At 42.0% G+C, this 14,668-nt stretch overlaps 1 protein-coding gene across 1 annotated transcript in view; it reads left to right on the top strand.

Annotated features, from left to right (window-relative positions):
- Nucleotides 1-14,668, top strand: part of OTOGL (otogelin like) — a 139,480-nt gene that overhangs the window by 64,775 nt on the left and 60,037 nt on the right. The window contains exons 28-31 of the mRNA XM_030548635.1: nt 2,431-2,550; nt 4,616-4,732; nt 7,502-7,658; nt 9,591-9,617. Coding sequence (XP_030404495.1) covers nt 2,431-2,550; nt 4,616-4,732; nt 7,502-7,658; nt 9,591-9,617 — 421 coding nt within the window. The remainder of the gene's footprint in view (nt 1-2,430; nt 2,551-4,615; nt 4,733-7,501; nt 7,659-9,590; nt 9,618-14,668) is intronic.

Raw genomic sequence — 14,668 nt, 5'->3', positions numbered from 1 at the left:
ATTAACATTTAATCTCTGGGCACTTTTGAAACCTGGTTTAGATCACAAAGCAAAGGTGGATCCAAAGCAGAATATTGGATGTAAACTCTTTGAATTTGGATTTTTTTCATCCCAGATATGAACCTCATGGCTGAGGTCATTATGAGGTCACAAGTTCTATGACTTTGGTGGTCTCACTCTTGGTTTATATTTGTCAATAAAACCTTGATGCAATTTAGCAGAATTCAGCCCAATACATTCTGCTAAGAATCTCAGCTGGTAAGTTGCAGGTTAAGTAACAGCAACATTTACAGCAACATATAAGAAATTGAATGCTGGCTGCCTATGCTATTCCTGGATCAAGCTAGCACTGTCATTCTTTAACTCTCATAAGCAATAATAAAATGAAATTATCTTAAATTGAGAAAAATAAATACAGGCCAAATTGTGATTTCATTAGGAGTTCTTGTGGAATAAATTACTATTTGGCATAAGCAAGTGTGTCAGAATCTAGCTTTAAACGAGTAACAAGTACTCGTACAGTCTGAGGTTTATACTAGATATTGAAATCAATATATTTGCTTGTCTTCCAATCGTAGGAGTGTTACATTGGTAATGCTGCTTTCAGTCAGGTTATTTTAGTAATTCAAAGCATACGAGGGCTGCCCTGGTGGGGGGGGCAAATGGGGCAATTTGCCTCAGGCCCCCACAAGAATATAGTATTTTATAGTATTGCAACTTTTTTTTATGGAAGGGGCCCCCAAAATTGCTTTGCCCCAGGCCCCCTGAATCCTCTGGGTGGCACTGAAAAATACTGTCAAGCATACTCGGATGCTTTCAGTGCTCCAAATGCAACTGTTGACTTCTGTGGAATAATCATTATTGTCTTTGTTTTTAATTGACATCCCTGGTAATACATTCCACTGCTCTCCTGTGACATTGAGGTATTAGTGTGACCCAAATTAAGGCGAGAAGAGATTGAGATGATACAGTTGTAGAAGAGTCAGCGTAGTTTATTACATATTCACATTTCGGGATTAAAATAAACATGGGCAAACAACCCAGCCAGGGAAAAGGATCTAGGAAAGAAATAGGAGACACTCTCTGAATACCTACCAAGCTGTTCTCTCAGGGTATGTTTAAATTGCAGTCAGAGGTGTGACTTCTGCATATATAGACAAACCAGATCCAGCTATCTCAAGTAACAATAGCAGTGAATTTGCAGCAGTACATGCTGTACAAGTCCATCCAGTTTCCTGGGTATGTACTTAAGTAGCTAGCCCATTGCTGTCTATGCAGTGCTATTCCTCTATTGTTGTTCAGGCTAGCTAGATCAAAGCTAGCTCGGGCTTGTCTACACATGCTGCAGTCACACCTCTGACTGCAGTGTAGACATACCCTCAGATTCAACCATGAATGCACATGTTCAGAAAGGGGTTCTGAAGGGCTCCGTCAGCGAGAGGAGTTATAGTGCCCATATAAGGACACCAATACATCACGCACTTCTCCCGCTCACATACACCTTTCTCAGAGACTTCAGCTCAGCCAAGAAAGGGCCTGCAGTAGTAGGACCTAAAGAAACAACAATTTATTAGAATGAACCCAAAGCACTCTGGGAGTCTGAATGTCCATCATCTTGATTGTACCATTGAACAGAAAAAATAAGTTCTCTTCTTTATATTTGCATTGCTAGTGCATGCCCCAATATTAAGAGTGCTACAGGTGAGTGGCTTGTGCATAACTGTTGATATGAATGCCCTCGCTATCCTAACTTGGATATAGGCAGAAGGTCTTCATGATCATTAGTCAGGCTCCAATCAGGGGCGGCCCCAGGTCCCAGCATGCCAAGCGCGTGCTTGGGGCGGCATGCCATGGGGGGCGCTCTGCCGGTTGCCATGAGGGCAGCAGGCAGGGCTCCGGTGGACTTCCCGCTGGCGTGCCTGCGGTGGGTCCGCTGGTCCTGCGGCTTCAGTGGAGGTCCACTGGAGCCGCGGGACCGGCGACCGGCAGAGCCCCCCCCGCGGCATGCTGCCATGCTTGGGGCAGTGACATGTTTAGAGCTGCCCCTGGCTCCAATGGTATGAGGTAATGTACCGGAACTTTTGGCTTTTGACTTGGGAGTTTTGAAGAGACCCTAGTTCCTTTATTCAGTGAGAAATTAAAGATACATTCTGGGAAGCAGAAAATAGAATAAAAAAATGAAAATATAATGTTCTGCTTTTAAAACCTTTAGTTCGGAGCTCTAAATATATTGACACTTCAAATATTGTCAAAGTGTGGGTCAGGGTTATAATCACCCTGTAAACTTGATATTAAGACAACATTAGTTTAGTTTCCTCTCCCTTAAAACTATTTAAAAAGTAAAACAAAAAATGTTTGACCACTGTCAGTAATCAAACTGTAATTACAAACCAATCAAAAGATGTTTAAAAATTTAAATTTATGTTTTAGGGTAAATTAGCAGGTTTGTGTGGAAATTTTGATAAATACACTTCAAATGATCTGACTACATCAAATAACATGGAAGTGAGAAATGCTCAGGTTTTTGGAGAGAGTTGGGCAATGGGACAGGTAAGTAACATATTTGTTCACCAACTTAGAAATAAACAGTATGAAAAGTTAATTATTGTATAAAAGAACATGTAAACACTGAGAGTGCTGACATTTTCCAAATTGCCAGTCAAATCAATGCATGGGAGGGACATTTGGATACTTACAGAAGAAACGTTGTCTATAAACTTTATATGTGGTATAAAGATACCCCTCTATCTCAGTAAATAGATGATGTTGAGTTTAAGTGAAAAACCAAACCAAATAATTTTGGGAATGTTTTTTTAGGAAACAAAATAATTGTTTTACAATAGAGTCCTGGTGCATGCTATAGTAATATCAATTATAATATTAGTATATCAGAAAAACTAGACTCTGTAAAGTTCATATCTAGATCGGAACTTCCACAAAGTTTGGGATGTATTGAATCTGGTATTTTGGACTGGGTCCAACTTTAAGAAAAATCTCTTGTTATTTCTTCTCTCATGTTAGGGGCCTCGGTTGAAGCAAGCATATTCTGGCTGTGAGAACTGTCAGCTGCAAATCTTAGAATTTTCCTGAATGCAAATGATAGCAGGACAGGCTCTTTCCACAGTGTTGGGCTAGACAGCTTGACTCTCTGTGTACTGTGCCTTGAATGGCCTATGAAATCATATTCAGGTTCACTCAGTGATTTTAAAAATGTGGTTTATAAACAAAGATTAATCTAGCAAAGAAGATGAGATCAAATGATGGTTGCTGGTAAAAGGGGCTTGGGTACAGGGAGCATAAGTCACTGTTCTCTACAAGTCTATTTGGTTGTCTGACATTTAGTACATAACTGGCATAGCCTGGTATAGTTAGAAAAAACCTTATTAAGAGGTCATCTCCCTGCTAAAGCAGAATTGTTCCTGAGAGCAATTTTCTAGTATTTTGTCCAGACTAGTTTTAAATTCTCAAGTGATGGAACTTCCATCATTATTTCACAGCCCAGTATATCTCCCCAAAGGGAAATTTCCCCAAATTTTCCCTTTCTTAATTTTTTTCAGTTACTACTTTGTTAAAAAGCTGTGTGTAACTGAAATAATTTCTTTCCCTTCTTTGTATTAATGCCCCCAACATTTGTAGACTGATATCATGTCTCTGCTTAGCCAGTCTGTGCATACTTTACTCTCTCTAATCTTTCCTCGCAAGGAAACCATTCTAGTCTCCCTCATTATCCTTTCACTTTGTCAATATCTTTCTGGTAATGTGGTGGCCATAACTGAACATGAGATTCTCTGTGCAGCTGCATCAGATCATCAGAAAAGAGATCATAACGTTTTGCTCCATGACGTGGTACCTTTGCTTACACAGCCCAGCTTGCTCTGGCTATTTTTGGAGCTGCATACTGTTGCAAAATCATGTCTAATTTCCTGTCTGTGATCAGCACTAGATCTCTGTCACCATTGCTGCTTCCCAGATTTTTCTTTCCCACCCTGGGTGCATATGTTGGATGAACTTGCATTCAGCAAGTTGGGTGCTGTTTTGTTAAACTTTCCTGCCCACTCGTTTTTCATTTTGAAGGAGGCGACTCAAAAAGGGAATTGAGTATCTCCGTCATTTTTGAGTTATCATGATGATCTTTGGCTCTTTGTTTTTTATGAGTTAATCTGTTCCTACTGCTGCTTCTTCATTTGAATATATAGGGCTAAATCATCCCTAGTGTGATGCCATTTAAAGTCAATGGCAAAACACCAGGGATGGATTTGCCCCATGATGTTCTGTTTGTGATATTATAATTGGTTGCTCTGGAAACAATTACACTGTGTCACAAATAAAAAAAAATTGTCTTCATATATGGTGCATGAAGCAGAAACATCTGACTTCTTAAAAACAAAAAGCAAAGGTTATTTTTCATGCAAATGTTTTCAATTATAAAACACCGGAAAGGAGGGGGGAAACATATTTGCTGTTTAACATTGCTTTCTCTGCTCCCTGGCAATGGGAGTTTTGCTATATCCCAAAAGTAAGTATCTTGTAAAACAATCAAACAAACAAAAACAAAAAACAAGAACAAAAACATAGTTTATATAAATATTTTAAACTCATTTTGTGTTTTTTTAAGTGTAAAAGCCCAAATGAAACCATAAAGCCATGTGAGGTGCATCAGAGCAAGTTCCCCTATGCCAAAAGGGAATGCTCAATTTTGTACAGTGATGTTTTTGCTCCTTGTCGAAATGTGGTAAGTTTATACTTTATTAACTATTCAAAGATGAACATATTGATTCTGAATCTCTGGTAGCAAAATATTCAAGAGTCAGTAATTAATTCCTTGTTACAGTATAACTGGAAGACATTGACTCAGCTCCCAGTGCTGTAAAGATCTCTGGGTGGGTGAACTCCTGTGCTTGTACAAAGTTCCTTGCAAGATTGGAGCCAAAGTCTGGATTGTAAAGCTATAGGACAGTTGGTGGGATTTTCAGTATTATTAAATGTCATGGACATGACCCTCTTTCAGATAATGGAAAGTTTTGGGTTGCCAGTTTGGAAAATCAAGTTTCTACTGTATTAGTGTATTTGTATGTTGTTAACTAAGTTTAAGACTATTCACATGCATCAAGGGATTCTGAAAATTTGATAGCCACGAGCATTAAGTACATGATATGAGAAGTTGGAGACATGTATAACTTTTATCTCAGGTGGCTGTCTTCTGTCCTTTGTCCTGCTCAATCTGTGTGAGAGGATGTTGAGGGAGAGAGTGAGAAGATTTGGATGTCAGAGCCATGATAACGTGATTGACTAGTAACTAACCTTTTTATCAAGTGTGTGGCCAATATCTTGGCTTTGCTGGTACCTTGCTATTAGGGGCTTGGATTACAGCAAGTTGTCTAAGGCTCAATCCCGACAAGGTGGAGATGATGCAGATAGCTTGAGGAAAGTGTGACAAGGGAAGTCTCTGACCCCATTAATAAGGATGTTTGCTGAGCCTTTATCAAATAGTTTGTAATCTGCATATTTGTCTGGATTTCTGATTGTATCTTCCTACTCAGGTGCCTTCAGTTACCAAAAGGGCCTTTTCACAGCTAGTTCATGCTGCTGCAGTCTACTGCTATTGGTGTCTGAACTAGATAGATTAAGGCTAGCTCGAGTATGTCTACATATGCCGGAACAATTTGTATAGTGGGGGTACTGAGATCCATTGAACCAAACTGTAAATCCTGTAAATGATGGAAACCACTTCAAGGCAAGGGAGTGTGCCCCTAGTTCCAGCACCTACATACACATGCTGTGATTACACCCCTTAATTGCAGTGTAGGCACTGGTGCTTGCCACAGTTCTTTATGACTTCTAGACATAACGAATGGTATCTCTGGATGGCCTATCAGAAACGGAATCTCTTGACTTTCAGAGCATGGTGTAAGGACTACCAGTTTGGTCAGAAATTTGCCTGACGGAGGAGTTACAGTGTTGTACATAGTTTAACTATGGAGTGAGTAGATTTACTCATAGTGACATTAGCCAATATTTTAGGAATTTTTTGAGCATCAGCCTGTGATGAATATATTTTCAAAATAGAAATAGAAATGGAATCTTCAGAAGGTAAATTTTTCTCTCTAAAAACAAACAAAAACTTAAGAATTTGCTTTTTTGTTGTGCGCTCACTTTTCTCTATTTTACCAGTGTTTGGGATCATTTTCCAACAATGGCACTTAAATTGCATTGGCAAAATTGTGTTCACAAGAATTCACCTCACGTGCTAAACATGAAATTGCGTATCCAATTGTGTATTTACACACGTACACATATCTTTGGTGTGCAACACATTTTGCAGGTGCAAGTACATTCCAGATGTATATACCACTTAGACCTCATTGTTAGAAAATTTGGCTCATGGTGTCTTTGTAGTTTTCAGTAAAGCAGCCATTCTGAGTTACTGATTGTGATACAATTTCTGTAGACCTAAAATGCTTTACCAAAGATTGATCTAAACCTACTAAACTGAGCTCCCCACTGTTTAATATTTCCAGCTTTTAGAATTGCAGTAAGAATTTTTATGATGATTTAAGGTTGCCTCAGCCTGACAAAGGGTTATTTTATAATTCAAGTTGCAGAAATAATGCAATAGTTTCTTTCTTTTTAAGTTTTAGAGTTCTGAACGGCATGGGGAAGCAAATGGATGTGTGGGCTAATGCAAATCTTGGGAGCTATAAGACAAATGAGAGAGAAAATCTTGAAAACACAGAAATATTTTACTTTTGTCTAAATGACAACAGCTCCAGTTCAGTCACTTTTTCTCAGACATTCTATTTCTTGCCAGAAAATGATACTGATTTTTTTTTTAAAGTAAAGTAAATCGACTTGTAAAATTGCTCAGCAAGGTCTTCCTTTCATATTATCACTGCCCTGGTCTTGATATTGTTAATGTAAAACTACAGATATTACACTAGATGGCAGTATTTGCCTTATAAAAATAGAAAATCAGGAACTTTGGCTAAATGTTGTAACCATGCAAATGTTCATAACCACTAAATAGCAAGAGTGTTGGCAGGCGTACTGCATGAACTTTATGATATACACTTTAAGTTTTCTAGACAAGCAACATTGTTTAGGGCAACTTGAAAGTTGTTCAGAGTTCTTCATCAAGACTTGAACACACTATTGGGGGCCTGCAGCTGTACAGTACTGCTATAGTTGGGAAACACACAGTGTGCAATGAAGACAATAGCGTTACTGTGCATATGTGATTGTGCACAGGGGGTGTGGGGATGCTACTGCAAGATCAGTCAGTTCTAGCCTCTGTGGACAAATCTAGTTATACTTATGTTAAAAGATAAAGTAACTTACCCAGGCATTAGAAAATGTTCAAATTTCTATGACAGACTTTGAGAGTTGAATTCTGCTGTCTTTCTAAATACAAAATTCCATTTGAAACTGGTGGGAGTTTTGGTGCAAAGTGATGGCAAGGTGGAGCCCACACGTTCAATTGCTTTTTTTCCCCTTCACTTTTCAGATTGATGTGACTTCATTTGTCAAAAATTGCCATACAGACACATGTAATTGTAATCTTGGTGGGGACTGTGAGTGCTTGTGCACAAGCATTGCAGCTTATGCTTACAAATGCTGCCAGCAGGGTGCAGCAATTCATTGGAGATCTCCCTCTGTCTGTCGTAAGTACATGATTGATCTTGTCCCCAGAAACCACAATAAAGAAACACTGGATTATTTGACCTTTTAATGATTGATTTCTGTTGACACATAAGGAAAAAGAAAGATTAAAGTTCTCATTGACAATACAAATGATCAGAAGTGGGATAGAAGAAGCTATTATATATATATATATATATATATATATATATATATATATATATATATATATATATATATATATATGTACTTCTGCTCTAAATTTTTCATGCAGTCCATGCATTGACAAGTTAGTCATTTAGAACTGAATTTACAGCCCTCTATAAGGAAACGGGCTATGATCACAATATTTTTGTATAGGTCCATCAATAGCTATTAGCCAGGATGGGCAGGGATGTGTTCCTAGCCTCTGTCTGCCAAGTGCTGGGAAAAAGTGACAGGCAGGGCCAGATTAACTCTCCTGTGGGGCCAGGGCTATTAGATTTTGTAGGGCCTCCATATACAAGTCTTTTTTCTAATTTAAAACAAAACAATCACAATTATGGCATCGAGGCTATTAACACTATACTAAGCTTGCCTTTTAATTAACATAAAGCCATTTTGTGGTTACATCTCAGTTTTAAAACATGTAGATTATAGTTAAGTTAATTCAAAATAGCCTATTTGTTACCTTAGAACAGTTGTTACATTGGTTTCTTTCTGGGAGGGAGTTTGCGTGCAGGAGGGGGCTCCAGGCTGGGGCAGAGTGTTGGGGTACAGGAGAGGATGAGAGATGTGAACTCTGGGAGGGAGTTTGGTGCAGGAGGGGATTCTGACCTGGGGCAGGGGATTGGGTTGCAGGAGGAGGTGTGGAATCTGGGAGGGAGTTTGGTGCAGGAAGGGATTCTGACCTGGGGTGGGGGTTGGGGTACAGGAGGGGATGTGAGGTGCAGGCTCCGGACAGGAGGTGCTTACCACAGGCAGCTCCCAGCTGAATGCACAGCAGGGCTCAGACAGGCTGCCTGCATGCTGTAGCCCCATGCCACTCCTGGAAGTGTCTGGCTGCTGGTACATCTCTCATGTGTCTCCGCATGCTGTCCCTACCTGCAAGTGCTGCCCCTACAGCTCCCATTGGCAGGGAACCAGCCAAAGGGAGCTCCGGGGATGATACTGGGGGTGGGGGCAGCTTGTGGAGACACATGAGAGACGTGCCAGCAGCTGGCTGGTTCTGGGAGCAGCATGGGGCCATGGCATGCAGGCAGTCTGCCTGAGCCCTGCTGCGCCGCTGGACTTGTAGTGGCCCAGAGATTGCAATCGACTTTGCAGAGGCTCCAGGATCAACCAGTGATCTTGATCGATGGGTTGGTGATCACTGAATTGTATATAATTATGGATTTATTTTTGCGGGACCCCCCTTAGCCCGAGGCCCTGGGCTGTAGCCCCTGCGCTAATCCGGCCCTGGTGACAGTGGATGGATCACTTGATGATTACCTGTTCTGTTCATTCCCTCTAAGACACCTGGTATTGGCCGCTGTCGGAAGACAGGATTCTGGGCTAAATGGACCTTTGGTCTGACCCAGTATAGCTGTTCTTATGTATACCTTTGTCCTTTAAAGTAGCCTCCATATTAGAGTACGCTACTTTCAAACTCTCATTGTGAGTTTGCCATTAGATTTGACATATTTTACATCTAACTTCACTATGAAAAAAGTGTTTTTCAATGGACGACTCGGTATTGGGTATTTGGTGCTTTAAAACAGCAGTGCTGACACTTCTAACTGAACACAGATGTGTGTCTATTAATGATATCCTATGGAAATAGATCCACTAATTGGAACACATTAAGGAAAACAGAACTTTCTTTGATCAAAATGAATTACCACGCTGTGACCTTGATTTACGGTGTCTCAGGTTGTTGACAGATATGAATTTTATTGATGGCATTTAATGACGTTATCTATTTTGTTCTCTTGCAGCTTATAATTGTGAATATTACAACCAAGGTACGTAGTATTTATGTAAAGATAAATATTTCTCTATTGGATGCATCCTCATCTCTCAAAATAGCTTGATGAGCACATTTATCATTATAATCCACACTGTTTCTTGCCATACCATATGACCCTCTATATGCTAGAAGGAACCTTATTTTGAAATAATAGTTTAAATATGGTTACCCTCTCAATTAGTTTTGTGCAGGATTTAGCTGCTGTTATGCCCAGGGCTTGGGCATGATCTTTTAAAACAAATTTTAAAAATGTTTTTCAAACCTTGCTTTCTCTAGTATAGCCAAGATCTATATGTATGTAGGAGGGCAAATTCTTCCCAAGTCAGTATGGCTTGATATTTCTCTGGTTAGTGGAAGTTAATGGTTTTTCAATGTTTCTGTTCCATGAACATGTAAGATGTCTTGAACTATGCACCAGCAGCTCAGCTAGTTAGCAAACTGACACCTGAGGAACTTCCAAGGGTATTGAGACAATGATTACATGGGTACAGGCCTCACAGTGATTAGCTAAACCACTTGTGTCTGTCATCTGGGATGTAACTTAAGACATCCTGCTATAAAAACACAGCCCTCCACCATCTAAGCAAAGAAAAATCTCTGTTAGCTGTAGCGGTCCTAGAAGTTGTCTTCTTTCTAGGCCTCTAGGCCCTCCAGTTGGATTGCATATTAACAAACTCTTGAGTACATTAGACTTTCTCAACCATTAGAAGGCAGCAGACACGTTAGCCAGAAATATTGCATGTCTTTTTCAATATTTGCCTTTCCATGCTCATATCATAATGTAATTGTACTGCTCTCTTGTAATCTGATCCCTTATTCTGAGGCAGGCTTTTTCCCTGGCCATGTCTACATCTAAAATTTTGCAGCGCTGGTTGTTACAGCTGTATTAGTACAGCTGTATAGGGCCAGCGCCGCAGAGTGGCCACACTTACAGCAACCAGCGCTGCAAGTGGTGTTAGATGTGGCCACACTGCAGCGCTGTTGGGCGGCTTCAAGGGGGGTTCCGGGACGAGAGAGCAAACCGGGAAAGGAAACCAGGTTCGCCGCGGTTTGCTCTCTCGGTCCCGGAGCCACCCAGCAAACCGCAGGGAAGGAGACCTGCTTGCTCGGGGTTCCGGGACCGAGAGAGCAAACCGGGAACGCCGCGGTTTGCTCTCTCGGTCCCGGAGCCAGCCAGCAAACCGCAGGGAAGGAGACCTGCTTGCTCGGGGTTCCGGGACCGAGAGAGCAAACCGGGAACGCCGCGGTTTGCTCTCTCGGTCCCGGAGCCAGCCAGCAAACCGCAGGGAAGGAGACCTGCTTGCTCGGGGTTCCGGGACCGAGAGAGCAAACCGGGAATGCCGCGGTTTGCTCTCTCGGTCCCGGAGCCAGCCAGCAAACCGCAGGGAAGGAGACCTGCTTGCTCGGGGTTCCGGGACCGAGAGAGCAAACCCGGAACCCCGAGCAAGCAGGTCTCCTTCCCTGCGGTTTGCTGGGTGGCTCCGGGACCGAGAGAGCAAACCGCGGCGTTCCCGGTTTGCTCTCTCGGTCCCGGAACCCCGAGCAAGCAGGTCTCCTTCCCTGCGGTTTGCTGGCTGGCTCCGGGACCGAGAGAGCAAACCGGGAAAGGAAACCAGCTTGATTACCAGAGGCTTCCTCCTTCCACGGAGGTCAAGAAAAGCGCTGGTAACTGTCTACATTGGATTACCAGCGCTGGATCACCAGCGCTGGATCCTCTACACCCGAGACAAAACGGGAGTACGGCCAGCGCTGCAAACAGGGAGTTGCAGCGCTTGTGGTGCCCTGCAGATGTGTACACCTTCAAAGTTGCAGCGCTGTAACTCCCTCACCAGCGCTGCAACTTTCTGATGTAGACAAGCCCTCTGTCTCACCAGCCTGGACTAGAGGCAGACTGTAACATTTCACTGGAAACAAGCATCTGTGTGTGTGTGTGTGTGTGTGCGCATGCACCTTTGCCTTGTGTACTTGCCATGGTCTTTTAATCAGAAAAGTGTTAGGCTGAGTTCAAAGTAGCTTGTGCCTATATAATATTTGCAAGGGCTCACACCAGATTTATAGATGAACCTAAAAATCTTCCCCTCCTCTACACTTTACTCCATTACAAAAGATATCTAACAATATTTTCTTTCTACATGTCCCATCTATTTCATGGGACTTCTCCCATATGAAAGCCATGAAAACTTTTTTTTGATGTAAACAGAGAAGCGTATTAGTTAGTCTCTAAGATGCTACAAGGACTCCTCATTGTTTTTGCATACTATTAAGAGATTCAAACTACTGACAGATTAGTGTACAAGCTGTGTGGTTTGATGTTGTTATATATACTTATTACCATTTTAACCTTCACCGCAGTGAACTGCCTTTGTAGACAGTGAAATTATAATTGTTTCTTACAAAATGAATAGTATCACTATATATTACATCTCTAATGATACTATATTAAAATGAATCTAAAAAGATAATTGATTCAGTGTGAATTATAGCAAAACTGGAGATCTGAGCTTGTTAAAAGCTTTCTGAATAGTTGGGGCTTATCAGTTTACTTCATATGAATATTAATAGGATAACAGATATTTTCTGTGAAAATATCATAGTCTTGGTACTTTCAAGAATGGCTGCTTTAAATTATAGAAATATTCATAAGAAACTTCACCTTCATGACTTCATCTCTTAGAACTGCATGGCACGTTTCTTGGATCCTGGAACCAAGACATTACACAAAAATTGAAATCTTGGCTAGATCCAGTGATATCAGTGCATAATGTGTCTCATTACCCAGAATACCATCTGGACTGTTGAACAGCTGAGTCACCTCAACTCTCCAACCAGAGATGCCTTTTACATAGCTTCACTGTGAGAGCACCCACTCTTGGTCTGCTCATACACAGCCTCTTGCATGTAAATTACTCCCAGTGATACTGTATGAGTGCTATAGCCAGCCACTCTGCAGAGCAACACCAGCAAATTCCCAGTCTTGGATTTCCCCACCAAAATGTGAGTCTTGTACTGCCCAGCCCTCTCTTGGACAACACAAGCTCATATGAAGTCTGCCATTTTATTACTAGAAAATGATATGCACAAATCCTGTTATCTCCAGTGGAGTTTCCCAAAGACACGGGTTTAGGAAAAATAATAAAACAAGTTTATTAACTACACAAAGATAGATTTTAAGTGTTTAGAGGTAATGAGACATAAAAGTCAGAACTGGTTACAAGAAAACAAAAGTAAACACACAGTGACTCACTGAGGGGAGTGGGCAGCTCACGCCTGTTTTGGCAGCAGGACTCAGCAGGGTCCATCCCCTAGAGAGGACCATGGAACACAGTGCCAACCGGAGCTTCTTCCCCTCCCTCCCCCTGGCCAGGGCCTCTTGCTTCCACAGGCTTCAAGGATTTAAAATATGCAGGAATGTGGCCAGGCCAGGGCAGCGGCACGGAGAGCACTCAGGGTGTCTCCAGTGGTCAGGGAGGGGAGGAGGCGAAGAGCAGCAGGCTGCTGCCAGGGCAGGGTGAAGCTGTGAGTTTGCCAGTTATGTCTTTTCAAGCAATTATGCACTTGCAGGTTTCCAGGCCAGGCTCAGTTAGTGTCTCTCATGGAGGCTTCTCTGCACTGGTTCCCTGCCCAGTCGCTGATGCTCCCCCAGAAGCCCCACACAGACCCGCACCCAGCTATAATGTCTGGCAGTCACAGCTTGCTCCACATGTGGCTCCGCACACAGTTCCTGTCTCCAGCTTCTTGCCATCTCTCTGCTTGCCATGCAGCTGCTGCTCTGGCAGCTTCTCTGGTTTGCCATGCGACTGCCACTCGCTGCACAGAGCCCAGCCATCATCTGTGTCAGAATCTTCTTCTTACCTGACCAGGGGAAAGGGATATGCAGTAGGGAAGGGGGTTAGTGGGAGTTATAGTGCCCTTCTTAGCAGATTCATCACACTAGATTATGGCTAGAGCCCTTGTGTTCTTCACAAACATGAAATAACACAAAATAAAATGAAAAATAACATATAAAACAAGAACACTCACCTGGCAGCAGCTGCTCCTATCCCATGGATAGGGCCTACTAAATTTACAGCTGTGAAAAATGTGTCATGGATCTTGATATTTGGACTTTTGTGTCCTTTTACCCTAATAAAGTAAAAGTATACAAAAGTGCACAGCTTTTTCTCAAACTGGGGGTTCCAACCCAAAAGGGGATCACAAGGCTATTGTAGGAGGGTCATAATATTGCCACCCTTACTTTTGTGCTGTTGCCAGCAGCACTTCTTTCAGAGCTGGGCACCTGGCTAGCAGCTGCTGCTCTCTGGCCACCCAGCTCTGAAGGCAGTGCAGAAGTAAGGCTTGCAATACCATGACCCTCCTACAATAGCCTTGTGACCCCCTTTTTGGATCAGGACCCCCAGTTTGAGAAATACTGAGTCTTAAGGGCTTTGCATGTTTATATTTTGCCATTTTTAAATACATATTCATGGTTGTTACAACATCATGAACTTTAAGATTTAAATATCTGAAACCGTGAAATTCAAGATTTAAAAAATGCTACGACCATGACATTTACAAAAATGGACCTTGAATTTGGTAGGGCCCTACTCATGGGGATGGGACTGGCTCCTTGTCCTGCAAACTGATGCACACAATCTCAGAACAGCTCAGGTTTGGCCTGGCTGCCCTTCCCTTCTGATGGAAGGAGGTGCACAGGCAGGCCAAGTCTGAGTGAGTGATGTTGTGACCTGTTACTACTTTTTGGCCTGAGTGGCTAGCCAAAAATTCAGGGTCTTGCAGGCTATTCCAGTTATGAGGAGAAATTGATGATGCAGTCTGGTATCTTTGAGACAATCATCTGTGTGTAAATATGACACCTTCAGTTCACCACCAAGAGTGGGGATATATAGAGGATGAAATTTCATGAAGAACAAACCTGAGTTACTTACTGGTGAGGGTAGTTATTGAATATATCCATACTTGTCTTTCTTGCATCTCGTTGCATCTGACAGAGTGGGTATTCACCCACAAAAGCTTATGCTCCAATACTTCTGTTAGTCTGTAAAGTAC

This window comes from Gopherus evgoodei, chromosome 1 (genome assembly GCF_007399415.2).
Source record: "Gopherus evgoodei ecotype Sinaloan lineage chromosome 1, rGopEvg1_v1.p, whole genome shotgun sequence".
NCBI classification, from domain to species: Eukaryota; Metazoa; Chordata; order Testudines; family Testudinidae; genus Gopherus; species Gopherus evgoodei.
The sequence above is the reverse complement of the archived record's forward strand: the minus strand, read 5'-3'. Positions and strand labels throughout refer to the sequence as shown.